Below are 27943 nucleotides of genomic sequence, written 5' to 3'. Positions count from 1 at the left end.
GATTGATGTAAATCGTCAAAGGCCTACCTCAGCACGGATCAATTGGATTTGATGGTCACGAAATGAAAGACGAATAAGAAAAGAAAGATAGGAAATTGGAGCAGCAGACTCACCTCCTCCCGATTGATTGATTGATTGTTGGATCAAAGAGTGATGGATTCTAATGAATTGAATTGAATTGAATTGAATTGAATTGGAATTGAATAGATAATAGTCCAGTTGTTTGGATGTGTTCAAGAAACACGTGATTGATAAATCTATTATTATTTTTTTTTGTTTGATTTTGATTTTGATTTTGATTTTGGTTTTGGATCCAAAGAAAAAAAAAATACTTATTTTTGTTGTTGTTGACACGTAGTAGTCATTGTAGGGCCGTGTAAACAAACCGAACCAAATCATGCATAGTCTTTTTTTATATTCGTTTTTTAAGTTTTTATCGGATAAATAAGCGGGTTACAAACACCTAACCAAACAAATGAGCTCAAAAATTGACTTATTTGATTTGGCTAACCTAGAACGATTAGCGTCAACAGTTGGGACCAGCTACCAAGTCTCCGATGATGTTTTTTTGACATTCATATTTGAATATGTTAATTTTACATATAAATTCATCACATAATACTCATGTGTATTTTTCTTTTACAATTAAAAATTTTTTTGCAAGCAAATAACCATTAACGAATATAAACGGACGGAAATGAACACATTATTGAACACTCATGAACACAATTAAACGAATATGAACTGTGTCCGTGTTTGCTCATTTAGTTAATCAAACAAAATTTGTTGTTCTTATTCGTTCATCACAATGCTACCACAAGCTTTGCTAATATGAGAAATATAATAACCTAACTTTGGCCATTAAGAAACTTATTATACAACTTAAGCACCCCTGAAGCGGTGAAACCTATTTCCTACAAGCAACTTGATGTAGCTACTTACGCTTTTCACCCATTAACTCACGGGTTGGAACTTTTTTTTATCAAACCAAACAACAATTGAATTGACTCTCAAAACAATTAAAACAAGATCTAGGCATGTTAAAAGCTACACTCGAGTTGAATTTAAATAAAAACTAGTATTCGGAATTCGTTGCGTTACGGCGGGGCATAAAGCCATGAAAAAAGAGTCCAATTCGAGCTCGCGATAGTCAGCATCCTATGACTCTTAACAAATCAAGCAAGTTACTAATACAATTTACAAAAAGGATTTGCATATATATCTTAGCAGTAGTGGTTTTATAATATACAAAAGCTTTTGCTTTGAGCATTTGCATTGTCAAAAAGAAGTAATTGTAGTTGTTATTTTAACATGAGGTTGTTAAAAGGCGGTTACTTCATGTCCTCATTTTCCTTTATCGATTTGCTACCCAAGCCCACAGTGAATCTGACCCGTTTCAAATCAAACCCAATTTTTACCCGTTATCCAACCCGACTATCTATATTCATAAAGTTATTGTTTTCTTATCTCAAATCAAACCCAATTCTAACCCGTTACCCAACCCAACCTTCTACCTTCATGAAAAATACTATTTTTTGCCCGTTATCCAGCCCTTAGTGAATATATCTGATCTCAGACTGGTCGGTAAACTCAATTTATAATGATTCAAGAGTGATGTTGTATACACAGACACACTTGCGTCTATGTGACTTTCATAAATCAAATCATAATAACCACACCTAAATATTTCAATAGATAAAAATAGCAATTGTGTCATGTGTATACAATTTTATTACCTCAAAACTTCTATCATGAAAGTATGCGAATTGCTAGTGGTGGAGATGAACTAACAGTGGCAACATATTTTCAGTAGTCAACCTAAACAAATTATCGTTCACCTTATCCCTAAAGACACCTACAATGATTTAAAAAAATGCATTAAGCCACAAACCAAGTTACATAGCTGATTGCAAAAAAAACATAAACTGATGAAAAATAAAAGTCAATTAAACAAACCTCTAGCTAGCTTAAGTTGAGATAAATATCAAATCCATCATTGACATTTATGCAAAATCAAACCATTTTTAAGGGCTCATTCACCAAAATCAAACCACGAAAGTTTGAGAGGAGTGTAATGGGTTTGGAAATGGATGGAAGCGTGGTACATAGGTATGGAAGTGTTGCGGGTTTAGAGGTCAATCTGAACAATGTACAAAATAAACTTCATATAGCACAACTAAAGTTTGCATAAAACTATTCTAAAGCATAGCGTACAACTACATGAAACACAAATCCTCCTGAAATTGTAATTATATAAACTAGACTAGATTGCAACTCATTTAATAACAAACTCAATTACCTTTAAACTTGTCTAAGTTTATCTCAACCCACTTGACTAAATAGAATTAAATCCTCTGTGTCTAACTTAAGCCACTCATTTATTATATGTTATAAGTACTGTACAAGGCTAGGAATATGTGTATTACACTAGTTGATTAAATAAAATATTAAACAAATATTTTTTAATTGCCACATTCCATTAAAATAAGCCGAAAACCCTACTATCTAAAAACTAGTAAGGGCCGACAACAAGAAGAAGTTATATAGTCAACATCTTTCATTTAGCCCAACCTAAATCCATACTTCTAGGCCTGTTTTTAATCCATAGAAAGCTTAACACTTAAATGTCTTCAAAATTTTTTTTAATCTTCACTGGAATATTTGAGAAAACAAAGTTGTGTCGAGCCCTCAAAATGCACCAGCACGCCACCATAATAAAAGCTTGCACCATCTTTCTTTTATGTTAGCTCCGGGAACGTATTTGTGGATTTCAAACACATCCTTAACTGAAAAAACAAAGATATGAGGAATATCACACCACTTGCTAATACCATGCCAACCCACCGAAGCGACATAACAAGAAGTAAACACATCACACATGCTCTTTCTCTTAATAAAGTTATCTATCGTTTGAAGTGGTTAAGGAGGGAACGTCACACCGTCACATTCACTTTTAAAACATCCAATAGTCTCATTCCAAAATGTTACTTTGAGGTAACGGATAAAACGATCTTTAACCGATGCTCCCGAAAACAAGCCCAAACTATCTCCGCCCCAAATAAATATTTAAAAAATAGAAAAGATAATAAATTTACTGAGTAAAATAAATAAAAGTGTAAAAAGTAAACCAAAGGCTGCTCACCCTTGAGTTCAGTTCAGACATGTACGGAGGAAGCAAACCAAGTCAACGTCTTCGTCTTCTTCTCTCTTTATAAAAGTAACTCATAATTATTCAGTAATCACTCAACTCAAGTCGACATGCATTCAAGAATCAACTTCATCATATTTATAGTCATACCCATCTCTTACTTATTAACAGAATTCCAAACATGTTATTCAGACTCAATTCATCCAAACGCCGCCGTGAACTCAACTTCCGGCCACCGATCCTCCTCCTCCATCGTCTTCCAAGTCACCGGAAATGTTTATCCCACCGGGTATTTTTACTTTTATCTAATATTCAATATATCTGGGCTTATTATTATTATTATTATTATTATTATTATTTAACTCTAGGACCTTTATTGCAACATGTTATTTTGAGACAAAAATTTTGGTACAACTTGTAGAAGTAGGTGTAGAGTGTTGTGAATTATGAAAATTATTATTATTATTATTGTTTGTGATTAAAGGGAAGAGTTCTAATTAATTCTGTATGCAGGTATTATTATGTGACAGTTAATATAGGGAATCCACCAAAACCATATTGGTTGGACCTTGATACCGGTAGTGATCTCACTTGGCTTCAGTGTGATGTACCTTGCACCAAATGCTTCCCGGTAAATTCAAACTCGAAAATTCCAATCGTGTCATTTTATTTTAGTTACTACTAAATTGCTTCAATCGTTTTGTATTCTAAAAATTTATTTAAACTTGAAGTGGTAAAAAGCAAAGGAAACACAAAGTCAGACACATAATAAAACTTTTAAACCATGACTAAGGACAATGTTTTGTTTATTGGTATAAAAAGTATTATTATTATTATTATTATTATTATTATTATTATTATTATTATTCGTAGTAACTGGATTATGTGTATATTTTAGGGACATGCTATCAATGCACTACCCCCAAAAGTGTACACCAGCTTGCGTGTCACGTCATACAGGTTGTATGACCTTTTTCGCTCAATCATACGAGTTATGATGCCATACAGCCCGTCTGATTAGGCCAAAAAGGTTATATGGCTTTGTCAGTGGTCAGTCAACAAATCATATGAGTCGCTGATTTGGCCCTCATATAACCCGTATAAGCTTTTTTTTTTCTTTCGAAAACGCCTTGTTTGACCACTTTTCACCTTACCATACTGTCAGTGTAAGTTGTGACCATATGGGTTGTATAACACGTCACTGGTGTCTTGATAGCACATCAGTGATCTTTGTATAGCATGGACCTGTATTTAACATTGATAACAAGAATCAAACGATTGTTTTTCTTTATCTTTGTAGGCTCCTCACAAGCCTTATAAGCCCAACAAAAACCTTGTTACATGCACGGATCCACTGTGTGCATCTGTTAATGGGCCAGAAACACTCAACTGCGAGTCTCCAAACGATCAATGTGACTATGAAGTTCAGTATGCCGATCATGGGTCGTCTCTTGGTCTTTTGGTCAAAGACTGGTTTCCCTTGCAATACACCAACAGAACTGTAGTCAAACCTCGTCTTGCATTCGGGTCAACCTCGTTTTCTTTTATTTTTTCAATCTGTTATTCAATGCATGACTCATAGCGTCTTAGTCGTTTCATATGTTCAGATGTGGTTACAATCAAGAAGTAGAAGGCCCAATGGACCCACCTTACACAGATGGAGTTCTTGGTCTCGGGTCAGGTAAAGCAAGCATCTTGCACCAATTAAACGAACTTGGTGTCACTAAAAATGTCGTGGCTCATTGTCTTGGTGCGCAAGGAGACGGTCATTTGTTTTTCGGTGACGAGTTTGTCCCTTCTTCAGGAGTCATTTGGTCACCAATGTCAACAACCAAAATAGAGTAAAAAAGAAAGAAATTTTTTTACTTTTCAACTTTTTTGAAGATTATAAATTGTCATGACTTATGAACTTTTTACAGAAATCACTACTACTTAGGAACTGCTGAGCTATATGTTGGTGGAAAAACAAGTGGAAAAAAAGGTCTCCCTATAGCGTTTGATAGTGGAAGTACTTACACTTACTTTAGTGAGGAAGCTTATAAAGCTCTACTATCTATGGTAAATATGATATTATACAAGTTTTCAGAATGGGTATATATGAAATTGGTCGTTCATGGTTGCAGCTTTTGAAAGACATTAGAGGAAAGCGGATTGAGAATGCAAATGAAGATAAAAGTCTCCCGGTATGTTGGAAAGGATCAAAACCGTTTAAGTCCATTCAAGATGTCAAAAACTTGTTCAAGCCAATAATGCTGAGCTTTGCAAAATCAAAGAAAGTTCGGTTTCAGATGGACCCCGAATCATATCTCATCATTAGTGTAAGACGTAACTAGAAATCTAAAACAACGCTCCTTTTTTTTTACAATGTTGTTTAACATTTGCATATGTTGATGCAGAAATACGGTAATGCTTGCCTTGGGATTTTGAATGGTTCAGAAGTCGGCCTTGAAAGTGTTAATCTAATTGGAGGTACATATTATTTCATTCATCAGTGTATATTATAAAGTTGCTTATTTTACTTGGTATTACAGACATCATTTCATGATAAAATCATCATCTACGATAATGAGAATCAATGAATAGGATGGGCTCCAGCAAACTGCAACAAACTCCCAAAGTCGTAAGTCTTTTTTTTTAATAATTCTTTAACCAATAAAAAAGATAGGTTTTTATAGTTTTATTACAAGAACTTTATTGTTTATATGCAGCATAAATTATAATGGAGCTCAAAGTCACAGAGAACGTTGCAAGTATGATGAATCCAACCTGAAGATCTTACAAGCCTATGCATAGTAACTTAAGAAAAGATTGATAAATAAAAAGGTTCCAGACTCGGATGTAGAAAATGCAAGAAATAATTATTATAGAGTGCCAATAAGTACATAATATTCAGTTGTTACAAGGTGTAACTTTTAGTAGTGACAATTTTTAAAATCAATAGATCTATTACAAATAGCCTTCTGTAGTTGGCGAAACATATAGCAACCTCATCTGTATGATGCCTGTGTAATTAACAACCAACATAAGCAATTTGTTAGTAAAAAATATATGTACACACACATGCGCGCATATACGTACAGAAAGTATCATGTCAATCTCTACCTTTGCATGACAGATCTTAGTTATTGCCTCAACATTAAGGTTTTGGAGCTCCTCTAGTGAATTAATGTCCAAATTAGCAATATCATCACCCTAGGAATACAAATACGATATTAAATAACTATATATAACAAATACTCCCATGATGAAAATGTGCATTTATGAAAGAAAACAAGTACCTTCAATCTTGAAACATAACGTTCCAGTTCCTCTCGCCTTTCTTTTTCTTTCTCATACAATAGTCTTAACTCATTGACCGACTGTGTCTCATCATCTTCCACAAAAACTTCATTGCATCGTACAATTGTTGTTTTATCAGTAAAAATATCCTCTGAACCAGCAGAAGAGTTCTTTAGCTTTGCAACAAGGGCCCACATGTTTGCCAGCTCTGCTTCCAAATCCCCCTCATGTCTCTTTGCAGCATCGAGTCTTTTTCTCAACTCACTTTCCAACTTATCTCTTTCAGAAAGTGCACCAACCAAAGAAGCTTCTCGTTGGTGTCGGGCATTGAGCTCTTTCTGCAACTCTTCTACGATCACACCGTCTTCTTGTTTGCATAAGTTAGACTTGGAGGCTTCTTTTGCAACCGCCAGCTCAGCGTTGAGTTTGGCGTTCTGGTAAGAAAGTTTTGTTACTTCTGCAGCTAAGTTTCTAAGCTCAACTGCTGCAGCTGCAGCCAGCTCTTTTGCATATGAACCTTCATCAGCCAATTTTTGACTGCATATCATAAGCCCATCTTTTTCTTCAGCTATTTGAGCATTCTCTATCTTCAATGTCTCTATCTCCACCACCTGAGTCAATTCAGTTTGCAACATAAACAGTAAAAACTGAAAGAATCATGAAAAAGGTGAAAAGGGTTTTAACTATACCTGCATTAGAAGCTTAGAGTTTAGAAATGTATCATCACTACTGCTATTGGAGTCTTCTTGTGAGAACACTTTATTTAAACTCATAACACTAGTTGGTGTGCTTTCATTAGTGTATTTTTCTTCATATATATATTTTTTTTGTCGAGGGCTCGAGTTGTTGTCTACTGTTAGAGACTCCAGTTGTTGCCTTAATAAAAGAATGGTTTGTTGCATTTCAGCGTTCTCAGATACCTTCACTTGTAGCTGGTCTTGTAGAATCCTGTTATCTGCTGTTTTTATCTTTTAACGGAAACTATAATAAGTGAGTTATTATTCAATAACACCATAGTGTTGTATATAGGATAGAACCTACCTCAAGTTCAAATGTTTTCTCATTTAGTTGAGTAATAAGCTTGGAGGGAACCTAAATTGCATGTACAGTAAGGCGATAAATAAATATGGTAACAGAATGGAACTAATCGCTATTTAAATCATGCTACCTGAGATGTCTCAAAGCCTTTTAAGTTATGCGGATTCATTTCAACTGAACTGATCATTCGTTGCTCCAGTAGGCGTATCTGAGATTTCTTCCCTTTAATCTCATATTTTAATTTCTGCATTTGTTCCTAAGGAAAAATACAAAGTCAACCTACGATTTGACTGGAAAACTTTAATCTTAAGCTGAAACACATGGATTTAAAATAGGTTACCTGAAGTTGCAAGTCGTCGGGTCTATTAGCTGCTTGTTCTGAAAGTCTCTTCAGGGAGCTAGTGCAAAGTGCCACGTCACCGGATAACATTTTCACTTGCTCGCTGATAAGGTCCATTTGGTCAATTATAGTAGTTCCTGTCTGTAAGACACTCATTGGTAAAATCCAATTTTAATAACCATAAGAGTAGACATAAATTTTAACATTCAGCAGAAAAGTTTCTCTCACCGGAGGTAAACGCTTACTGCCAGAAGCTGCACTAAACAAGTCACCTGCTTGTGTTCTTTGCAGAAGCAAATCACCACCTGCCAAGTCATCACCTTTTCTTCCAACTGAACTTCTCACTCCATCTCTCATATCACTAAACACAGCTTTACATTTTGATGATCTGGAAGATGTGGGTGAGCCACTTGTCGAGCTTTCATGATCAGTATGTGATGATGATAAGCCAGATAAATGGTCAGGCTTCTGCAAATATAACTCAAAAGATCAAAAGACAACATTATTATGCTACGTTTATCACTAAAAATATACCTTTAGTTTGAACCACCCAAGCATTCCTTTTCTTCTGTTCTTCCTGAAATCTTTTACCAGCTCATCAAGATTCGCCATATCAGACTTCTCAGAATCAATGCTTCCAGCATCATCATCAATAAAAATCCCTCGTTTTTTCTCAGGCAAGTATGCTAGCTGTTGAAAAAATGAAAACCATAATGAATAAGAAATTTTCAAAATTTACACAACTTAATATACTCTATAAATAAGTTAATTTACATACTTCATCTTCACCAAAAGAATGTCTTCTCCGATGATCTGGATTTTCAGGTACATTTGATGCCATTGTGTTCTTTGTTGATACCAAAATTAATTTAGTCAATCTTTGAATCCTTCCCATCAAAGCTGCTTTAGCCTGTTCTTCCTCCTCTAATCTAGACTGTAGTTTGACCTGTTCACCTTCCAACTGCCACATAATATAGATAGGGCAACTGTGTAAGATTATAAGTGCCTACTTTCACGGCTTACAACTAGTTTAAAAAAAAAACTTGTAACAAACCTGAAGTTTCATGTTAACCAGATCCTGCTGGTTCGGTGCCATCATACGTGAATTCTCCATCATACCACGCTTTAACTGTTGAAGCTCTTGTTTTAAGCTGGAGATTTCCTTTTGGTACTTCTTGATAAGTGATTTTTCATCAATAATCTAGGAATCAAATATCAAATTAGGTCAGACAAACTGCTAGAACCAGATGATTCTCTTCAAATATCATGTTGGTTATCACCTTATTCTGAGAAGCCTTTATTTCCACATGCTTACTACGATGTGCAAACTTCAAGGTATTATGTGTTTCCTCTGTATTGCTTGATGCAGGAGTCACGGTGCATATAAGCTACATAAAAGTTTAAAAAATGTCATTGAATATGGATTTAACAGAGAGGTTACCAAAAGCAATAAAAAATATCTTTGAACTTACAGAAACTCGTCCATGGCCACTAAGGGAAGATTGCAACAATCGTGTAAGCTTTGAATCCCGATAAGGAATGTGTGCAGATTTACCATCTGTTAATTTAGATATCACCTGAAATTAGGAAAGCCAACACCAATGATTTGTCAGAAAACATACAACAGCAATAAATAAAAAACTTTCCCGTATTATAAAAAGTCAAGAAAACAATGAGTGGTCTTACTGTGCCAAGAGTAAGCAAGCTTTTATTTATGTATGAGCCCTCTTTTCTCCTCACTCCAGTTGTCTCTGTTTTAGAACTTTCAGATCCTGCCAGGTCAATTAAGTGCTGCAACAAAAAGAGTGATAGATATGAACATAATTTGATACAAATATAAAGTCCACAAAAAAAAATCGAGATAAATCATTTTAAATACCAGCTGTGACAAAGTTACTTCCTCTTCCAAATTCTCCCCACATGGACTGCTTTCAATCATCTGGTAAACAAATACACAAACAGCTCATTAGATTACTATCCAGAATGCCATGTTGCCACGATGCATGATCTGAATAATGTTTAATGCAGATTGTTGATAAGAATCATGTAAGTTCGCCAGTAAACTGTATACAACTAGAAAGATTTTATGAACATTTATAATTACCAGGGTAAATATCGTATGACTACGACTGCTGAGTAAGTTAAAGTTATTTGATCCAACATGCCTATGTGCTGCAGGCATGAAAAAATAAAAATTCAAAATCATTTTAAATAAAGAAAGACAATGAGAAATTACCATACCTTCCCCAGACGCTATTAGTGAAAGAGTATGAGCAGGTGACAGAACAACTTCCTCCTTGATTCCCTCAACATAAGTTCCCTGTCAAGTGCAGAACACATATGAGACCAACAAAAAATCTATACGCCTCAACATTAGACGAGTGACTAAAATAAGCATGTGATATAAACCTGGTTATCTTCTCGAATTCGTAAGTTCTGCCCTGTTGGATTAAGCAAGTCATTTATGACCTAGAGACAAGAAACAAATCAGATTCATACATTGCTATGACATGACAAATTGCAAATAGTCAATGCTTATGTCATTAAATATTAGGTACAAAAAAATGTGCAGACCTCATTGTAGATCTCCAGATAGGATACACGAAGCAGAAACTCCCGTCCAGGTGTCTGATGCAATACAATATTTTTAGAGTGTATAAGTTAAACAAACATGCCCCAACTTTACAATCAGAGTATAAATATCTACTGAAAACAGAAACGATTAAGTGGAGCATTAGCATATACCTCTTGTATAATTCCAAACACATCCTTCACAGCCAAAGGTATAATACCAGGCGACTTTTGCTCACCCTATACAAGGAATAGATTTTCATTAGTGACTACAGTTATATCTAATGTCAACCAAACACGACAAGCAGCAAAAAAGGTTGAACAAATAATGTATTTTGTAAGTTAAAAATGGTATAACCACATTAAATTTTTATTTATTTATTTATTTTGGTAGTATCATGTCACTCATATAAAAAAAGGCAAAGCAAAAGACATATCATATGGAGGCATACATGCATTGTATGAGTCTTGCCACTGCTAGTCACACCATACGCAAACACTGTGCCTGCATAAGAATTAATAATCAGACAAACTGTAAACAAGTACACCAATCACCTAACTCTGCATGCAAGTATTCTAATTAGAAGTTTGCTACTTGTCACATGGTCAATAGATGGCATGTGAATAAAACACCAACAGATATGTACTTAACCCTTGAAGTGAGAGAGTATAAAAAAAAAAGATCTAGTTACCATGTATAAACTCAATCTTAAATGTCAATGATGAATCAGTATTCTACAGACAGTAAATGTGATACGGTTCGATACTAAGAACACGAAAATGTTATAATGTAGCGTTAACCTAATAACATATGTTTCATCTGAACTAATTTCAAAGAAGCACATAAACATTTACCATTAACTCCTTCCATGGCGCCATTAACAACATGGTGAGCTGCAACATCATAAACCTGCCTAGTAGTCGTTGCCGATCCAAACACTCTGTCTGCAAAATAACAATGCAAAACTCTCAATAATCACACTAATCACCTCAAAAGGATATTCATAGTACAAACCAAAATTAGGTATGGAAACTGACTAACTAAGTAACTAACCAAATCCATAGACAATAGCCGGATTAAACTCGTTCTGAATGGAATAATCTCCATCCGCAAACCACGAAACCTCATCTCCTTTGTTAATTTCCCTAGCACTGCCACCAACACTTCAAATTAGATAAAAACATATGCATCTAATCATCTAAACTGATAACAGGAATCACGTACTTGAGAGGACGAAGTCTGACGGTAACCGTCACATTCTCCTTAACTTTGGTTGAAACCGGACGGTGCGAGGGTTTAGGGGACGGAATCGGAGAAATGTGGGGTTTGGTACGGCGAGTTGTGTCCGGTGGCTCCGATGACTTTCTGGATCGGAACGGCGAGATGGAGGATCTGGATGACCTGGAAGTGAAGGACATTGGTGGAGACTGGAGATTGACGAGTGACGGAGATGACGGTGGTATTGTTATTATTATTATCCCTCCAAAACACTTTGAAATTTTCAGAGCTGGAAGTGGAACTAAAAACAGTGATACCAATTTTTGCCCAAATATTAAACGCCTTACGTTACTTTTTTTTTTTGTATAAACTTGAATAAAAAGGATGATATCCACTGTTCATAACGTTTTTCATTTACAAACTTTATTAATAGTATAAATTATTTAAAATATTGAAAAAAAATTATAAGGAAAATGGGGTGAGTGTTATAATATTACCACTAAAATTATAACAACAATGATCAATGTATTCTTTAAATAATATGAAGATGACAAAAAAACAAGAAAATAGGAGAGATACGTATATATACAACTATTATTACTGTTTAGGGGACATACACAATAAATTTGTGTTGAAAATGTTCATCCATTCACATGGATGTTTCTTTACTTACACGTTTATAACACTCCCCCTTTCATTAAACATTTTCAAACTTCGGGATCTTGAATTTTGCCTCATTAAAAACCTTGTCAAAGAAAACCCAGTGGGAAAAAATTTTAGCTAAAAGAGTGCAGTATATAGCTCCCCCTCAAGTTGTAGGTTGTTACATTGTTCGTACATGTCGCATGCCAATATCATGAATATGTTTCCTGAAAGTCGTTGTATGGAGTGCCTTTGTGAAAATATCAGTTGAATTGTCGCTAGATTGGACATATCTTATTTCAACTTGTTTATCTTTGATAAGGTCTTGAGTATATGAGAAGAATCTTGGAGGTATATGTTTTGTTCTGTCAGTTTTGATATACCCTTCCTTCATTTGTGAGACGTAGCCTGAATTGTCTTCGTAAATTGGTGTTGGACTTGCTTCTCTCTCTAGTCCACAAGAGGTTACTATGAGCTGTCATAGATCTTAACCAAACACACTCTCTAGAGGCTTCATGTAGTGCAATGACTTCAGCATGATTTGAGGATGTTGCAACAAGTGTTTGTTTCTGAGAGCGTCATGAAATTGCAGTTCCTCCATTCTTAAACACGTATCCAGTTTGAGATTTTGCCTTATGGGGATCTGATAAATAACCTGCATCTGCATAACCAACTGAGTCATTAGAATAAAATAAACCTAAATCGATAGTTCCTTTTAGATACCGAAAGATATGTTTAATGTCATTCCAGTGTCTTTTAGTAGAGGATGAACTGAATCTCGCCAACAAATTAACTACAAAAGAAATGTCAGGTCTCGTACAGTTAGTAAGATACATAAGCGCTCCAATTGCACTGAGGTATGGTACTTCTGGACCAAGAACCTCTTCATTTTCTTCACAAGGACGGAATGGATCATTGTTGACATTGAGTTGGGGTACTTAAAGGATTTGCCTCGTCCATATTGAAACGTTTTAAGAGCTTTTCAGTATAATTCGACTGGTGGACAAGCATTCTATTATTCATATGCTCAATCTGCAAACCAAGACAATATTTGGTTTTTCCAAAGTCTTTCATTTCAAATTCTTTATTTAAATGAATGATCGTTTCATGGATTTCGTTATGCGTCCCAGTTATATTTAGATCATCAACATATACAACTATGATCACAAATCCTGATGTTGTCTTCTTAATAAACACACATGGACAAATAATATTATTTTTATAGCCTTTGCTTATAAGATAATCACTCAGACGATTGTACACATTCTTCCAGATTGTTTCAACCCATATAAAGATCTTTGCAATTTGATTGAACACATTTCTTTGGGCTTTGAGCTTAATGCTTTAGGCATTTCAAATCCTTCTAGAATTTTCATATAGATGCCACTATCAAGTGATCCATATAAGTAAGTTGTACCAACGTCCATAAGACGCATTTCTAATTTTTTAGAAATTGTCAAGCTGATTAAATATCTAAACCTAATAGCATCCATAACAGGGGAATACGTTTCTTCATAGACAATTCTTGGCCTTTGATAAGAAACTTGAGCTACAAGTCTAGCTTTATATCTTGTAACTTCATTTTTTTCATTACGTTTTCTCATAAAACCCCATTTATATCCTACAGGCTTTATTGACTTTGGTGTTATGACAATAGGTCCAAAAACCTTTCGATTGTTTAGTGAATTTAATTCAGCTTGCATGGCATCTTTCCATATGTTCCAATCTTGTCGACTTTGACAATCATCTACAGATTTTGGTTCAGGATCATCATTTTCTTCCATGATATCACTTGCCACGGAATAAGAAAATATATTATCAATATTTTTCGTTTCATCTCGATCCCAAATTACATGTGTTTAACCATAGTTGATTGACAACTCTTTGTTGGAGTCATTTATTTCTTCCTGAGGGAAGGTTATATCACTTACCTCTTCCTGAGGGAAGGTTTTGCCATTTTCTCTTTCTTTATGGTTAGTATTCTTATCCTCTCCAGAATCTTTTCTTTTTCGAGGATTTTTATCCTTGGAACCGACTGGCCTCCCTCGTTTTAAACGTTTTTGGGATTCATGAGGTGCATTATCATGGTTTTGCTTACTTGGAATATCAACTCGAGCCAGAGCATTAGCAGCTGGTATATGAGATTTAGTGACCCTTTTTGTATCAGTAAATGCATCAGGTAACTGATTTGCAATTTGTTGTAGATGTATTATCTTTTGAACCTATGTCTCACTTTGTTTTGACCTTGGGTCTAGTTGTAACAATGATGGCACACACCATGATATATCACTTTCTTGCTTTTTCATTTCTCTCCCTAATGCCAGGAATATTGCCTCGTTAAAATGGCAATCAGCAAAACGTGTTGTAAATACATCACCTGTTAAAGGTTCGAGATATCTTATGATGGAAGATGTTTTATATCCAACATATATTCCCAACATTCTTTGAGGACCCATTTTTGTGCGTTGTGGTGGTGCAATAGGAACATACACAGCACACCCAAAAATTCTAAGGTGGGAAATGTTTGGCTCATTGCCGGAAACAAGTTGTATGTGAGAGTATTTATGATTTGCACTTGCTCTCACACGAATTAATGATCCAGCATGCAGAATTGCGTGGCCCCAAATAGAAACAGGGAGTTTTGTCCTCATTATTAATGGTCTAGCTATCAGTTGTAGGCGTTTGATCAACGACTCAGCTAAACCATTTTGCGTGTGCACGTGAGCAACGGGGTGTTCAACAACAATCCCCACAGACATGCAATAATCATCGAAAGAATGCGATGTGAATTCTCTCGCATTATCAAGCCTTACTCTTTTAATGGTATAATCGGGAAAAAATGTGCACGTTATTTGATAATTTGAGCAAGAAATTTTGCAAAAGCGACATTACGAGTCGATAATAAAGAGACATAAGACCATCTGCTGGATGCATCTATTAAGACCATGAAGTATTTAAATGGTCCACATTGTGGATAAATTGGTCCATATATGTAACTGAAGAAACACTAAGTCGAGCTGGATAGTCCGACCGGGTATTTCCCATATGTGAGTATACTGAAGTGATGAGAACAGATCCAAGCTGATGCCTGCAAAATAGAACACCGTTGAGTCTCGTTACGGGAAGGACAGAGTGGGGGTCTTCCCGTAACCACCCTCCGGCGTGAGAATAAGTATCATACTTTTGACCGGGATAAAGTAAGACACAGTATGTGATTGCTTAAGGCTTGAGAGTGTGAATAAATACCTTGAAGGTTCTACGGCCGATCAGCCGCTGTCCGAGAAGATTGCTCTGTATGGTGATTCTTTCACCACCGGCAATTTTCGATTGCCTATCACCAGGTTTTTCGGTGATTTCTTGGTTGCTACTGGGATTCATATTTCCCAGTTGCATCCATTCGGAGTGATGAGGCTCCGACACTTCGAGTTCTGCTATAGGGCTCTGGTGATAGAGCCCACGGTAGATCGCTTTCTGGCGATCTACAAGATTCAGGCCCGCGGCAGCTGGTTTAGCTTTTCCGTCCAGGGGAAGGCGATAGGGACTGAGCCTCCGAGGAGTGCTCACGAATGGAAGAACAAATTTTTGTGGGTCAATGCGGACGTTGTTCCGCTAGCCATGACCCGCCGCTCGCTGACCTCTAAATTCTCCCTTCCCGCTGCCGACACTGAGGGTCAGGAGTGGTTCCAGGAGTTGACGCGGACTCCTACTCTGATGGGACTGATCCCCGAGTCCGCGTTAGTCCAAATGGGGATGAGCCGCCTTTGGCCATACCCTGCAGAGCAGCCATACTTCTCCCGGGACGACGGGCGTAAGTTTTCCTTCCATCGCACCCGTTTTTTTATGCTTTCCTTATGTTTGCTTCCTTCTCTTACAAGGGAGTGTTCGTTATTTGAGGTTCTTATCCCCACCATCGTGGGAAATATGTTCAGGATGCCTTTGGAGATGTATCAAGAGCCTATTCTTGATCACTTCAAGGGTAATTTACTGTTTCCCACTCGCGGCTACACAGAGCCTGTGGTCACTGACTCCGCGGTGGCTCAAGGTGTGTTTATTCTTAACCCTAAACCTCTTAGTGTTATGCACCCGGACGGGACGATAGTCCTTTCTTCTAGTGATGAATCCTCTAGTGAGGATTCAACTAGTGAAGGTTGCCCGCCCGGTACTCCGAAGAGTATTTATGTTGGCGTGTTGCGTATTGCAGATCTTGCCCGCCGCAGGAAGAGGGCGGATATGGCCTGTGTATCAGGCCTGAACAAGGATTCTGATGCCGATGATCCCGCCGGTAGGGAGGCTGATATGGATGAGGATCCCGTGGATAGGGAGATTACCAAGACTGCCGATGATCCCGCTGGTGGGGAGGCATCTAGGGGTGCTGATGATCCCGCTGGTGGGGAGGCACCCAGGAACGCCGATGATCCCGCCGGTGGGGAGGCTTCCATTATCGAAGGTGAGGAACCACCTCTGAAGAAGATCAAGCTGACCCGGCTTCAGGACCAGGTCAAGAGCCGGACTGTTGTACGCCAACCCACAGGTAATTGTACTTTGTATTTATGGGTTCGTGTTGTAGATATCTTTTAACTTTCGTTTCTCGATCTACAGTTGCGTCCGCCTTCTCCGCCTCCGGAGGTTTTGCAGAAGGTTAGTGAGGATGTGCCTACTGAGGACGTTCCTATGCCGCCACCTGAGGTAGTGGCGGAAACGGAGGTTGTGCCTCCAAAAGATACATCTATAACCCCTCCAGTTTCCACGGGTGAAGGGCGGAGTCCTCTAATCAAGGGGACCCCCTCTTTCGCCCCTCATGGAACCTTGGTCCAGACGCGTTTTTAACTAATCCGCGTGTGTGCCAAGAGTTCTTTGAGCACTGTCTCCCGCCCTCTGAGTGTAACAGGATACACTCCCAAACTCAGGCTAGCCTGGCTCAATCACTTAGCTATCACTTGGCTAACGTGTTGTCGACTAGCCGTGAGGTATTCAAGGGTTGGGTGGTCGGCGAAAGTGACGTGTGTGAATGTATATATAAATTTGGATAAAAGTTCCACACAAATCGGGTTTTAAAAATAGGTTTTCATCTACAACTAAACCACACACGAAAGGCAAGTGTACCTATCGTTTGTAATAAAGTGTCGGCAAGAACCGAGTGTCAATCCATGGATTCGGTAATTTTCTAGTACTAAATCTTTGTAAACGACTAACCGAACAAAGAAATCTTAATTTGAGTTTTTAACTAACTAAACTAGCATACAATGAAAACAAAGCAAGTAAAAATACAAGAAACAATCAATCTAACAAGACTACCTAGACAAGCATCCACTCTACTAATGTGAAAAAATAACAATGATATGGTAAACATCATGAATCTAAACATAAATACTAGATTACAATCAAGCAACCTAATACTAACAAATAATCATCATGATGGGCTTCCAATCAAGAATTAAACATAGACTAACTTGTTTGTCAAAACAACAAAGTCTCATAATCAAAGGAAAGCTAGCATGAACAACATTCTAACCACCTAGGATTACACTAAATTAGTTAAACTCGTGAATTAAACATCAACTTATGAAACTTTAACTAGCAAGTCATCACCAAGTCAAGAATCATAACACTCATCAATTTTCCAATATCAAGTGTAGGGTTTCATGCTCATCAATAATATTATAACCAAACTAATCTTTACTAGTCATTCCTAACTTAGCAATGTAAACAAAGAAAACATGAACATTCAAAGTTTTACAAACAAACATCTAGAACATAGTTTTCCAACATGAATGCCTAAACATTTGTAAGACTAACAAGGTATGCAATTCTAAGAAGCATGAACACCATCAATATCAACTCATAACTTCAACATTTCCTTGAAAGAAAACCAAATTACCATAACCATACATAGATAAAAATCACAATAGTAAAAGCTTCAACAATGTCTAGATGGTAAAGGTCTTAGCCCATAAGGCATAATACAACTACAATCAATTTAAAAATAAGCTTACAAAACATGCTCTTAAACATAAAAATGCAAACCAAAATCAAGAAATGATTGAAGGATGGAATGATGAATCTTATGTTGGTGGAAGCCTCCAAGAATCCCCTAAAATTGCTGCACTTGATTGAGAGAAAATCCCCAAGACTCCACACCATAAATGAAGAGAATTGAAGGCTTATAAGCTGTCTGGTCACTTGGCACGGTCGTGCCAAAAAGTGCACAGTCGTGCCCAGATATAGTAAGTCAATGTTTTGCTTTCTCCTGACCAATTTTGCAGTTTTCTCTGATTTGGCACGGTCATGCCAAAAAGTGGCACGGTCGTGCGGCTCGGCACTGGCAAGCATGGTTGTGCAGGTCTGGCACTGGCAAGCATGGTCGTGCAGGTCTGGCAGAATGCTTATTTTGTCCCTGAAACGCCCTCTTTTCATGTTTTCTTTGTCGGGCGGGCGCCCGGACCTGCAAATTCACAAATAACTCAAATAAGTACCTAAAACAATGAATTTGCATGGAGTTCGGGATGAAGGTAATTTGATGCAATAAGATGTACACTTTGTGTTACATCACAAGGCGACCTTGAGCACGCCGTTCAGCATATGGACGAAGCTGAAGCGGCGAGGGATGCTGCCCTGGCGGAGGCCAGGAAGACTGAAGCTGCTCTCCTGGCTGCCCAGGAGAGGAACAAGCGTCTGAAGGAGTGGGTGGCCGCTCAGGTCAAGTTTTTCGCCGCCCGGGATGAGGATGTCCGGAGGCTTGCGGCGGAGGTGAAGGGAAAGGATGATCTCCTTTCCTCCGTTTCTAAGGATAATGAAGATCTGGAGGTGGCCTTGATGTGCTAAAAGTAGTTATTAATTTATTAACTAAATAAACGCTAATATAGACACTAAGTAATAATTCTAGACTCTTAACTTAACTAACATTACTAACCAGCAAGTGAACCGATCGCCTCTAGTATAGCTAAGTAAGTCCGGATATCGAACCCACAGGACTCTTTAAATTACGTAAACTAGCTAAATTAGACTCAGCTACAGACACGACTATTTATTTATTAGTATTGGAGGGTTTTACTAAAAACTAATATTAAATTAATCACTAAGACTTAAAGATGACTTAAACCTAGACTTAACTCAAATGATGACAAACAACCACCTAGGCTAGAATCCCTAATGCATCAATGATCAAATAGTAGGAAAAATGCTAAGTTATGGATCCGGGATCTTAAAATAGTCACTTAAAGAAAACCCGAACAGGACCCCTGACCCTTCTCAAGAATACACCTATGGATCTCTATTAAGTTCCTAAAAACACCAGTTTAATTAACTCGCTTACGGTCGTTAATTATTTCATGACAAGTACCTTTATAAGAAATCCTACCTTACAGCGCGGAAATCAAAGGTAGTTTAAAGCATTCACTCGACTAGATAAACAAAGCTGAAAAATCAAACCTAGACGGACTCCTTACGAAGAACTAAATCTAGCAATCTTAAACAACCAAGACTTATCATATAATCTATCGCCTTACAGCTATTTAGATTAGCAGCACACTTAGGTCTATTTGATTTATTAATATTGTTCCTATGGCTTTATTGCAATTCAACCATAAACTAGTTAAAAACACACAGTAGATGACCTAACAGAATCCTATCATATGACAGACAATCACCAAGGAAACTGTGAAATAATAAAACTCACCAAATAATCTTAAGCACACATATGCATCGAAAGAATAACAATAAACCTCTTACTTAATCATAAACCATAAACAAAAGCAAAATCCAAACTAAAATCCAACGTCAACAAAAGTTCATCATAAACCTAGGTGGCTTAGGGGTTTAGCCAACAACCACACTCAAGAACAAACCAAAATAAATAAGTTCAAGTAATGAGTTAATGACGAAAACAATAAATTCAAACCAAATATTAATGAAGTTTGGAGGAGTAGGTGTTGAACCAAGACGCTCCCTGCTCAAACCAAAGTACTAGCTCTCTCTTTTTCCTCCTTGCCTTCTATTCGTTTTTCCGTTGACGGCTCCTCTAGTTCGTAGGGTTCCCCTTCACCAATCTGCCGTTCTTTTTTTTTCTTTTCCTAGATGGCGTGCCTAAAAAAAACCTTTTTTGTCGAACCCTTTGCCTCGTGACCTCCCCTTAGAAAGAATGAAAAACTCCCTTTTATAATCTTGTCGATCATCCTCGTTTGACCTATATCTCGAAGTTTATCACAATTGAGCCCAGTTTGTTTGTTTGCTAGCAGGCCGTTAAACTTCATTGCAGCCCAAATAATTAGTCCATTAAAACTGATTTGTAGAATTGTAGGCATGTGCAAGTAGTGTATTTACCAAAATAATTAATATCCCTGCAATGGTGAAAAGTCAACAATTAATTTTCATGCTATAATAATTGAAAGCATTTATTCTTCTACCATAATTATTTATTAAACGAAAGTTAATTAATATTATTTAGTTTTAAAGAATTTTTCGTGATGTAGCTTTTACAAATTTTCAAGGCTCTTACTTTTTTTTTTGTTTACTTCTTTCAATTATTGAATTTAATATAATTTAGATTATCATTTATAATTTATAATTACAGTTTAAAATTTGATCCTTTAACAATTAGCTTAACTCTATATTTTTAGCTCGTTGTATCATTAAACCTTTAAATTACATATATGAACCCATTAAGAATAATATTCAATAAAATCAAGTTCAAAAATGCTTAAAAGGGTAGATAAAATTTATATAATAACATGTATATTTTAGACCACATCAGGCCTTCACCAATGCCTCGGATGAACGGCATTGGCTCCTCAAGTTTGGCATCCCAAAGGTAAATATTTCGATTTCTTTTTATATTGGGATTGTTATTCTGATTTTCTTTGGATCAGATTTTCAGGCTTATCAATGATGGTCCTGAGCTTGGTGATTGCCTTGCTAACCCGCTGGTCAGCTCTTCGCGGGTAGGTCGCTAGGTTGGTTTTGTGGAGGGTTACTCCATGGCTTGCGAGGGATGTCCGTCCTCCGAGTTTGAGCTTCACGGCCAGGATTGTCAGAAGGAATATGAAGCACGGATAGATTCTTTTGATAACCTTTCCTTTGACATCCTGAAGGATATTGAGGAGAACCGTCGCGAGCCTACCGCGGTTGGGGAGCTACGTCTTTATGTGAATTTTGACAGATGTGACAGGTCTGTCACGCGCAAAAAAAGCTCTGACAACTGGTTCTCGCCGTACTTAGGGATTTTAAATTTCGACCTTTTGTTTTCCCGCCTGACGTGGCACGATTTGACTGGTGAACAGTTGTTTCGTACTGTTCCACGCATTTAATGTTGCTTCTATATAATCCGTCGGTTCCATCTTTATCTCCTTACTTTGTATTTGAACAACGAAGATAATTTTTGAGGTATTCTCTCTTCAAACCTGAAAGTCTTATTCGTTTTCTTCTCCGGCAACCATAGCTCGTTGTAGTAAATTCTTAGCCGAATATATGGCATCAGTGAGGTCTGATTACCAGACCATCGACTCTGTAACCATTGATTGGGACATCAAGGGCTTTCAAGATGTCGTCAATGCTTATGACATAGCTCCAGAATGGGAGCCGGAATTTCCGGCACCTAGTTCCACGGCTAGCCATTCTCCGGATGGCCGTATTTGCCGAGTATTTCAGTTATGGGAATCTCCGATTTCTGATTACCCGGTTTCTAGGTAAGCTGATAACTGGGAATATGATTCATATTTCCCAGCTTCATGCTTTGGCGGTGATGCCCATGTGTCACTTTGAGTTTTGCTGCCGGGCGCATGGCATTGTGCCTACTATCGATAAGTTCGGCGTGTTCTACCGCCTGCATGGTAGAGGAGGCCGTTACGTTTGCCTTCCGACTGATCAGAAGGCTATTGCTGTGGACACTCCCTGCTTACCTTGCTATTTGTTGAACGTCCGGAGAGGCATTGGTGGTATCAACAACTAACCCAAACCCCCACTCCTATGCGTCCCATCCCTGAATCTGCTCTTGTGAGAGCTGGGATGAGTCGTCTGTGGCCTTATCCGGACGATGTGCCATATTTTCGGAAGCCGGATGGATGTAAGTATCCTTGTTGTACTTTCTGAGTTTATTCTGGTTTCTAATTTTGGTTTATTATGCAGCTGAAGGTCTTCTCCTCTCTGTTCTTGTGGCGGGTGTGCCTGGGGTTACGCACATTGCTGCCTGTGACAAGAAAGAACTCTCCATCCTTGACAAGACCAAGGATCATTTTTTGTTTCCTGAACAAACCCGTGCGGAGCCTGTGGTCTCAGAGGGTATGTTCGCGACAGGTAAGTTAGCTTCGATATGACCAAGGATAATTTCCCGTGTATTCTCGTCAGTTATTGAATATGTTTCATGATACAGCCTTTGGTCGCAAGAGGAAGGAAACGTCATCCAGCCACGCTCCGCTGGAGGTGGCTGGTGAAAAACAAGGAATGGAACTTCCTCTCCCCCTCCTCCGAAAGCGAAGAGGGTTCGCCTTAATGACCGCTTTGCGGTCCGTGCTAAAGGTATCTCATATATTTATGGACCTGCGTTTATTGTTTGGTTGCTTATTTGGCAGTTTATTTTTGTGCAGCCCCTGTCATTCTCTTGGACTCTCCCCCCTCTAAGGGTGACCCTGGCCAGCGGTCTACTGCGGGTAAGGGGCAGAATAAGGAGGATTCGACCTCTGTTGGTGTCCAGAGGTTGGAGCCGCCGCCTTCGCCCCCTGCTCCTGAAGCTAAAGAACCTGTCGAGCGGGTGGTGGTACCTCCTCCGCCTCCTCATGAATCCGAGAGGGGGGAGGGGGTCTGTGTTACGTAGGGTGGTATCACTCGGCACGTCCCTGAATGGAATCTGACTCATTCCTCGCGGTTTTCTGACGGGGAAGTGTGTTTTGATTTCCTTCATGAGGGCGTGCCTCCTGCAGAGCACGAGTACCAGCGGAACCGGTCCTGGGTATCTGTCAGCAATTCATATATATATCATTTGGCCAACCTGGTTTCCACAACCGAGGAGATATACCGGGACTGGAACTTCATGGGGCGGAACTGGGGTTCTCAGGAGAACCTGTTGGAGGAGCTCCGGGCAGAAAGGGAAAACTATCGTCTCGCGGCTTCCACCGATATGTGGAAGTTGAGAGATTCTGAACGGGCTCTTGAACAAGAGAGGGCGCGGCAAGCTGCTACTGCCAAGGATTGGGAAGAGGCGTGTCAGCGACAAAATGCTACACTCGAGGCCGCACGTGCTCTGACTCGTGAACGTGACGCTGAGCTTGCTAAGGCAGAAGAAGCCAAGAGTGATATCGAAGCTCGCCTTGCATCTCAGGAGGAAGTTATCAGTAGTCTTCGCACTGCCGCTGCTGAGAAGGATCAATTAATTGAAGATTTGATCAAGGAAAACACCAAGTATGTTGGTGAGCAGGGCGCGTTGAAGTTAAGTGCTGAGGAGGCTTCCTCCGACCGTGCCTGGTTAATGCGGGAAGGTTTTCCCAAGGTAATGGTCCTTCCATCTTTATTATTGCTTATGGTTTCGTTTTGCTGATTCTTGAATTGTTTTCGTAGGTTATCTCCTGTATTCATAGAGGAGATGAATTAGGGAACTGCCTTGCTGACCTTCTGTGCGCATCAAGTGATTCGGGGCGCAAGGCAGGTTTCCAGGAGGGGGTAGCTTTTGCCCGGGAAGGTCGCCCTGCTGAAGATTTTGACCTTTATGGCGTGAATGTGGATGGGGAATATGATGCACGAATGAATGCTTTTGACCAACTGCATTTCCCCATCCAGGATGCTATCCAAAGCTTTGCTGAGGCGGCGGATGGTGTTCGCCAGTTCCGCGACTATCTTCATGAAGAATAATATCATTGTATATATATATATTTTTCTCTTGTTCTTGTAATCCCTTTTTTGAATGTTTATATGAAATGGATTTTACATTTTGTCTTGTATTACAATATAAATGTGTGTGAGGTAAATCCGTCATGTATCCAAAATATAGGATTAGGATACGTATTGGCACGTAGGCCTATCAGTACAGGAATTAACATTCTAAAAATTTTAAAAACCGATAACTGTGCATAACTGTGTTTGCATTAATTATTAGTTCGAGAGAAACAAAATTTGGTACGCAAACCGAAATAAACAAGGCACGCAGGCCAATGAAGAGCACGCAGGCCTAAAAGAGAATTACGCAGCTTAGATATAGCACCTTCGCAATTATGCAACGTTCCAAGTCCTGGGAATAAGGATGCCGTCTAATTTTTTCAATCTATATTAACCCTTTCCCAACACCTCATCAATTTGGTAAGGACCTTCCCATGTGGGGGCTAACTTTCCCGTTAATTCGTCGTTTGATGCCTCATTGTTCCGGAAGACGTAGTCCCCTTAGTGGAATGCACAAATTTTGACCCGCGCATCATAGTATTTCTGGAGCTGGTTCTTGTATTTACTTTCGTGTATAGCTGCCAGCTCACATCTTTCCTCCAGGAGGTCTAAGTTCATCCTGAGTTCTTTTTCGTTGTCCTCCATTAAGTGGATTCTTGCGGATGGGAGGCCAATTTCGGCAGGAATCATTGCTTCCGTGCTATATGTCAGGCTGAATGGTGTTTCCGAGTTGCTGGTTTTTTTACTGGTGCGATGCGCCCACAGTACATGAGGCAACTCGTCAACCCATCTTGTTCTTTTGGTTCCCAGTCTAGCTTTGATGCCTTCTTTGATGCTGCGATTGGCTCGCTCCACCTGTCCATTAGCTTGGGGGTGGGCAACCGATGTGAACACCTGCTTGATTTGTAACTCGGATAACCATTCCTGGAGGTGCTTGTCGGCGAACTAAGCACCGTTGTTGTGACATTTGTCAATTTCGGGTTATTTTATACTTGTATTCTTAATGTAAACCCGACCCGTTTTGTTTCCCGAACCTTTCGATATTATCAAAATGATGAATTGTATGTTAAATATTTGTTGGATAAAAAAAACACCCTTTTCGGTTCTTAAAATTCCCCGAAAACGCTCAAAACGAACTCCAGGGACTAAAACTACCAAAATGGAGACTTGAAGGACCCATTTGTAGTTTGTGCTTCTTGGGTCTATAACCAACCCATTTTCATGAAACACCCTTTATGAAAGACCCAATCAACTTACTCTATATATACACACCCATCTTCTTCATTTATGCTTGCTCATTTCTTCATTTCTCTCTCAAATTCTTGAATTCTAAGGTTGTTCTTTATAAGTTAATCTTTCATTTTAACTAACTTCTCAACTCTTAAAGCTTGATGTTACAACATATATATAATATACACTCCTTGTTTACCTTCGGTCTTTCATTTCTCCGGTCTCGGCCGGTTGAAATGTCGGGCTAGTAAGGCAAGGTTACATGGAGGACTTTGTAGTCCTTGTTTATATATTTAACAAATCTAACCATATAACTTGTTATACTTGATTAACTTCTACATATTTTAGTTTATTATTCATATTTGTCAAGTTCCATGGTATTGGGTATGTGGTGACTAGCCTCGGTTTCATCCCGAGTTGAGAACCGAACCAAAAACCGAACTTTTGTTTAAAAGCATTATTGTTAACTTTTTGAATGTAAAACTTGAGTATTATTATTTATAAGTTATTTTACAAGTTCCATGGTAATTGGGTATGTGGTAACCATCCTCGGTCTTATTCCGAGTCAAGGACCGAACCAAAAACCGAACTTTTGGAAGCTCCATGAGGCATTTTTTCACTCCTAGGAACGCCGCCTCTGCTTCCGGTGTCCATTTGAAATGCGCCTTTTTCAAGCAATTTCGCAACGTTGACACGAATGGGTAAGATTTAGCCGCATGATTTGCCAGAAATCTGTTTAAAGCCACTACTCTTCCATTCAATGTTTGGACCTCTTTTAGTGAAGACGGAGAGGGCATCCGGGCGATGGCTTGCACCTTCTCTGGGTTTGCTTTGAATCCCTCCCCGGTGACAATCACACCTAGGAACTTTCCTTCTTCCATGCCGTAGGAGCATTTTGAAGGGTTAAGTTTCTTGTTTATCTTCCTGAGTGTGGAGAAAACGTTTTCAATGTCTCGAAGCATTTGATTTTCCTCCACACTCTTGATGACCAGATCATCCATGTATACCTCCAGGTTCTTCTCGATCTGACCTCGGAAAGTGTTGTCCATCAAATGCTGATACGTGGCTCCCGCGTTTTTTAGACCGAATGACATCATCTTGTAGCAGAATGTGCCTTGATCAGTTCGGAAAGCGGTTTTATCTTCATCGCGGGCCGCCATACGTATCGGAAAGCATCGAGGAAACACTTGAATTTGAAGGGTGCCACTGCGCCTACCTTGAGGTCGATTTCTGGAAGCGGGTAACAATCCTTGGGGCAGGCCTTGTTCATGTCCTTAAAATCGATGCACATCTGCCATGAGCCGTTGCTTTTAGGGACCATCACCAGATTCGCGACCCAGGTTTGGTACTGAATCTCGCGAATGGTCCCTGCGTTTAACAGGTCTTGTACTTGTTCGTTCATGGCTTTAATTTGTTCTGGACCCATCTTCCCTTTTTCTGAAGGATCGGTGTATATGCCGGATTAAACCGCAGCCGATATTCTGAAATATCTCGTGGGACGCCCGTCATATCCGAAGGCTTCCAGGCAAAGATATCTGCGTTTTTTATCAGCAACTGCTTCAGAAAGACGCGCACCATTTCTGAAATAGTGGCCCCGATTGTGACGGTTTGTTCCGGATACTCCGGATTGACGACACATTTTTCGGGTTCTGTCCGCAGTGTCTTTTTAGGTATCTTCGCAGGCTTTGATCCCTCTGTTGCGTAGCAATGTTTGTTGACTCGGATGATTGCTACTCCAATCCTCGTGGGAACACCCACTGCACTGTGTGCTGTGGAAGGATTGGCGTTGAAGTCACCAATTGCTTCCCGCCCCAAGATTATATCATGTTTGGATCTCGCGGGTAGGACAAGGAACTCAACATTCTCGGTCCTTGAGTGGATTCCGTCATTCAGCGTGACAGGGAATGTTATGACCCCCTTGGGGTGCATAACCTCGTACCCAAATCCAGAAACTGGGGCGTGCACAGGTTTCAACTTTGCCTTGTCTTCTTCTTCTAGCTGTTCAAAACACTTTTCGTACATTATGTCAGACGTACTTCCAGTATCGAAGAAGACATACTAAGACCGATAGTGACCGAACAAAGCCGTGACGGTTAGAGGTTGCTTCATGCATGGCCCTCCTTTCACTCTTGGAAAAACAACGGGTTTATTTTTCCACTCGTCTTCATCTGTTTCTCTCCGCTTGAACTTCCGGGGGGTCCTCCTTGGATCATGTGTACATTTAAATCCTTAATCTGCTTTCACGGGGGACCCTTGTCTGCGGGAGCTGCGTTCTTCCGCGGACCTTGTCGTACGTTTTTTAGCAGATGATCAAGTTTTCCGGACTTGATAGCGGATTCGATCTCATTCTTCAAGCTATGCACTCATTTGTGTCGTGTCCAATGTCCTCGTGGAACATGCAATGCTTGTTCGGATTCAGGTTTACCTGCTTAACCAGTGGTTGAGGTTTCCTGAATTCGATGTTCTCCGTCGTTAAGATTTCGGACCGGGTTTTCTTCAAGGGTGTCCAATGTTGTCGGTCGGACTTGCCCGCTGCTCTATCCTTTTGTTTCTGCCCGATCAGCGATTTGGCATCAAACTGTTTGGAAGAGCTTTCCGGGGGTTGTATCCTTGACCA

At 39.0% G+C, this 27943-nt stretch overlaps 2 protein-coding genes across 2 annotated transcripts; one reads left to right on the top strand and one right to left on the bottom strand.

The window, feature by feature from the left end:
* The first annotated feature begins 3258 nt into the window (after positions 1 to 3258).
* Positions 3259 to 6110, top strand: LOC143627846 (aspartic proteinase Asp1-like). Its single transcript, XM_077097567.1, has 9 exons — positions 3259 to 3437; positions 3662 to 3779; positions 4449 to 4675; positions 4756 to 4989; positions 5068 to 5206; positions 5272 to 5466; positions 5545 to 5607; positions 5668 to 5768; positions 5857 to 6110. Exons 1-8 carry the CDS (start codon positions 3259 to 3261, stop codon positions 5725 to 5727), a joined length of 1215 nt encoding a protein of 404 aa, XP_076953682.1. The 3' UTR covers positions 5728 to 5768; positions 5857 to 6110.
* Positions 6111 to 6135: 25 nt separating this feature from the next.
* LOC143627845 (kinesin-like protein KIN-7E, chloroplastic) lies at positions 6136 to 11795 on the bottom strand. The gene is made up of 24 exons (XM_077097566.1): positions 11602 to 11795; positions 11431 to 11528; positions 11232 to 11321; positions 10829 to 10881; positions 10551 to 10616; positions 10380 to 10433; positions 10215 to 10274; positions 10047 to 10125; positions 9910 to 9977; positions 9685 to 9744; positions 9492 to 9596; positions 9278 to 9382; positions 9086 to 9193; positions 8860 to 9006; positions 8584 to 8766; positions 8340 to 8495; positions 8034 to 8273; positions 7806 to 7946; positions 7596 to 7721; positions 7469 to 7519; positions 7117 to 7395; positions 6427 to 7038; positions 6227 to 6340; positions 6136 to 6150 (listed from the first exon to the last, which is right to left on the bottom strand). The coding sequence occupies exons 1-24, from the start codon at positions 11793 to 11795 to the stop codon at positions 6136 to 6138; spliced, it is 3204 nt and encodes a 1067-aa protein (XP_076953681.1).
* Positions 11796 to 27943: the final 16148 nt, after the last annotated feature.

This window comes from Bidens hawaiensis, unplaced genomic scaffold, assembly GCF_021521415.1.
Source record: "Bidens hawaiensis isolate Kalapana, Puna unplaced genomic scaffold, B.hawaiensis_p1.1 tig00004743_1, whole genome shotgun sequence".
NCBI classification, from domain to species: domain Eukaryota; kingdom Viridiplantae; phylum Streptophyta; class Magnoliopsida; order Asterales; family Asteraceae; genus Bidens; species Bidens hawaiensis.
Note: the sequence above shows the minus strand (reverse complement) of the source record. Positions and strands in the feature narration are given on the sequence as shown.

Excerpts from the sequence above, each read along its gene's own strand:
- LOC143627846 (XM_077097567.1), top strand. The coding sequence starts at position 3,259 with ATGCATTCAAGAATCAACTTCATCATATTTATAGTCATACCCATCTCT. Across the intron at positions 3,438-3,661 it reads GGAAATGTTTATCCCACCGG|GTATTATTATGTGACAGTTA; the intron begins GTATTTTTACTT and ends TTCTGTATGCAG. Across the intron at positions 5,467-5,544 it reads AATCATATCTCATCATTAGT|AAATACGGTAATGCTTGCCT; the intron begins GTAAGACGTAAC and ends ATGTTGATGCAG.
- LOC143627845 (XM_077097566.1), bottom strand. The coding sequence starts at position 11,795 with ATGTCCTTCACTTCCAGGTCATCCAGATCCTCCATCTCGCCGTTCCGA. Across the intron at positions 9,978-10,046 it reads ACTAATAGCGTCTGGGGAAG|CACATAGGCATGTTGGATCA; the intron begins GTATGGTAATTT and ends TCATGCCTGCAG. Across the intron at positions 9,194-9,277 it reads GTGGCCATGGACGAGTTTCT|CTTATATGCACCGTGACTCC; the intron begins GTAAGTTCAAAG and ends ACTTTTATGTAG.